Source organism: Pollicipes pollicipes, unplaced genomic scaffold (genome assembly GCF_011947565.3).
Source record: "Pollicipes pollicipes isolate AB1234 unplaced genomic scaffold, Ppol_2.1 Scaffold_3447;HRSCAF=4054_pilon_pilon_pilon, whole genome shotgun sequence".
Lineage (NCBI taxonomy): Eukaryota > Metazoa > Arthropoda > Thecostraca > Pollicipedomorpha > Pollicipedidae > Pollicipes > Pollicipes pollicipes.
Window position 1 is genome coordinate 19,527,539 of NW_023596297.1, and position 2,994 is coordinate 19,530,532.

Sequence of the window (2,994 nt, forward strand, 5' to 3'; positions counted from 1 at the left end):
GGGACTGTACCCGCCGCGGTTTTTGATAACCTCAGTTCGGCCCAGTGCGTCACAGACGGATCCAGTCGCGCCAGTGTGGGGTGATGTGCAGGGAGTCCCCGCAGCATTTCCCGGCCCGGTGGTGTTCAGAAAATCTGTTTTGCGACGAGCGAGTTCGTAGAACTCTGCAACCGACGGCTCTGTCATGTTTATGTCTGCTGTTTGTGTGGGACAGGCCGGGCGGCGAAACTGGCCGTGATATGGATAGACAGGTAGCGCCGGAGTTTGCGAGGTTTCAGCCACCTGGATGCTGCTGGTGTTACCGTGCTGATATTTACGTGCGATCGCCGTTATGCGAGGGCCCTGCTCAGCCGACGAGCAGGATGACGTGACCGGATGACTCTGGAGGCTGATTGCATTCGTTTGATCGATATATGAGGAATGGGAGCGCTGCGGATTACTTGGAGTCGGTATTCCCCGGCAGGCATATCAGCTGACAGCGAGCGGCGCGCGCGCTCGCCCGGCGGCTGAAAGCGGCGCCGCACCATAGAGGCTCCGTCAGACCGGGTCCCCGCGGCTGGCAGCGCCCTCCCCGCCCCGGAGCCGGCCGACGACGGCGACACGACCGGCCGTCCGGGCGGGACGTATCGCCAGAGCCAGAGTCGGCGGCTGCGGGCGGACGCGACCCGTCTCCGGGACCGGGCGACAGCGGCGACACGCCGGCGTCCGAGAGGGGACGCGTCGCCGGAGCCAGAGTCGGGCGGCTGCGGCGGACGGGCGATCCGTCTTCGGGGGCCGGGCGACTGCGGGCGTGGCCGCCGTCCATGGGTGCCGGTGCGGCAGGTGGAACCGGCCGGCGGGGATCTGGCGCGCTCGCCCAAACGCCAGAACTCTAGCCTCTACGACCGGGTGCGGAGCAAGCTGTGCCGCTCGCTCAGCAGCGGCTCGGTGACGCCGGCCGTCGCTCCGACCAGCGCGCGCAGCGACTGTCTGCCCTACCGTCGGCAGCTCTGGGTGTGCGCGCGCTGCACGCTCGACAATCAGGCGTCGTGCGCCGCTTGCGAGGCTTGCGGGGCGCCGCCACCGGGCACCCAGCGGCGGCCGCTCTCCGACGTGCCGGCCGCCGCCGTCCAGGACGCGCTGGCGCGCTTCGTGGCGACGCGGGCGGCCGGCGCCGACGGGCCGCACCGCTTCTCCAGCCACCTGGCGGCTGGCGGCGGCGGCTGGCGCTGCGCCGCCTGCTCGGCGCCCAACGCGGCGCCGGCGGCGCGCTGCGAGGCGTGCGCGCGGCCGCGGCTGCGGCTGGCGGACACCACCCCGGCCGTGGGCGGCCAGACGCTCGAAGCCGACTTCCAGTACCTGCCGGGCCAGGCGACCGCCGAGCCGCAGGCCGGATGGTGCTGTCCGCGATGCACCTATATCAACGGCGTGGGAGCGGCGCGGTGCGCGCTGTGCGCCGCGGCTGCGGCCGTGGCGCGACCCGCCGGCGACTGGAGCTGCACGCACTGCACCCTTGTGAACGCGGCGGCGTCGCGCTGCTGCGCCGCCTGTCACTCGCGGCCGCCGAGCACCGCGCCCGCCGCCGTCGCCGCCGGCTGGGACTGCCCTGCCTGCACGTACGGAAACGCGCCCGGTGATGCGCGTTGCGGCGTTTGCGGCGCGCCACGCGCCGGCCCAGCCTCACCGGAGCCGACCGAGCCGGCGGCGGCGCGGCGCGAGAGCGAGCTCGAGTCAGACCTACGTGCCTGGGAGGAGCAGGGCGCCCGCCAGACGTGGAAACACATCGTCGAGTTCTGCAAACAGGTGGGCAGTCCGGAACACGGCGGTCGTTCGGGCGCATCGAGATGTTGGCGAGCCAGGGTTGCTCGCTGGATCGTGGATATGGAGCAGGATTGCGACCGTGGATCACAAGTCCTATGCGAAGGCCTGTGTGGCACCACTGAGGGATTGGATTGTCCGGCACAACTTAAGACTGTATGTTTGTCGTGGTTTCGCAGCAGGTCGCCCAGATTCTTGCATAGCTTGCGACTGTCTTGTCACTTCCTAGCTCCGGTGTGCAATGTTTCGGTCATCGATAATCCCGGTGCGCCTTATTGACCCTGTAAATCCTGGCTGGCGAATCGCCAGGGTCCAGTGCGACCATTCGCCACATGCCTGCTTGGCCCGCCGTAGCTCACTTAGTCCGCAACCATATCATTGTGTCTACGAGTGCTGCGCGATCTCTCAGAATCACTGATCGCTCTGACCTGCACGCCCCCAGCTGCCCAGCTGGGGCCAGGTCGCGTCCGTGACGCCGCTCCGGTGCCCCCAGGACGGCGAGCCATTCGTGGACGACTCGTTCCCGCCAGCTGTACGCAGTCTGTACTACGCTGGCTCCGAGGGCGGCGAGCGGCCAGACGGCGTGCAGTGGCTGCGGCCGCGCCAGATCCGGGCCGAGAGCGCCGCGTCGCGCTGGACCGTGTTCCGCCGGCCGCAGCCTTCCCACATACAGCAGGGGTACGTGAGAGGCTCCCCACACATACAGCAGGGTACGTGAGAGGCTCCCTCCCACATACAGCAGGGTACGTGAGAGGCTCCCTCCCGCATACAGCAGGGTACGTGAGAGGCTCCCCCCGCATACAGCAGGGTACGTGAGAGGCTCCCTCACACACAGCAGGGTACGTGAGAGGCTCCCTCCCACATACAGCAGGGTACGTGAGAGGCTCCATCCACATACAGCAGGGTACGTGAGAGGCTCCCTCCCACATACAGCAGGGTACGTGAGAGGCTCCACCCACATACAGCAGGGTACGTGAGAGGCTCCTCCCACATACAGCAGGGTACGTGAGAGGCTCCCATCCCACATACAGCAGGGTACGTGAGAGGCTCCCCCACATACAGCAGGGTACGTGAGAGGCTCCCTCCCACATACAGCAGGGCACGTGAGAGGCTCCGTCCCACATACAGCAGGGTACGTGAGCGGCTCCCTCCCACATACAGCAGGGTACGTGAGAGGCTCCCTCCACATACAGCAGG

The 2,994-nt window shown here is 67.8% G+C and overlaps 1 protein-coding gene across 1 annotated transcript in view; it reads left to right on the forward strand.

Moving 5' to 3' along the window:
* Positions 1 to 239: 239 nt before the first annotated feature.
* The window catches only part of LOC119092254 (calpain-15-like), an 11,794-nt gene continuing 9,039 nt past the window's right edge, over positions 240 to 2,994 (forward strand). The window contains exons 1-5 of the mRNA XM_037215224.1: positions 240 to 251; positions 823 to 927; positions 1,315 to 1,376; positions 1,476 to 1,782; positions 2,291 to 2,378. Of these exons, the coding sequence (XP_037071119.1) occupies positions 240 to 251; positions 823 to 927; positions 1,315 to 1,376; positions 1,476 to 1,782; positions 2,291 to 2,378 (574 nt within the window). The remainder of the gene's footprint in view (positions 252 to 822; positions 928 to 1,314; positions 1,377 to 1,475; positions 1,783 to 2,290; positions 2,379 to 2,994) is intronic.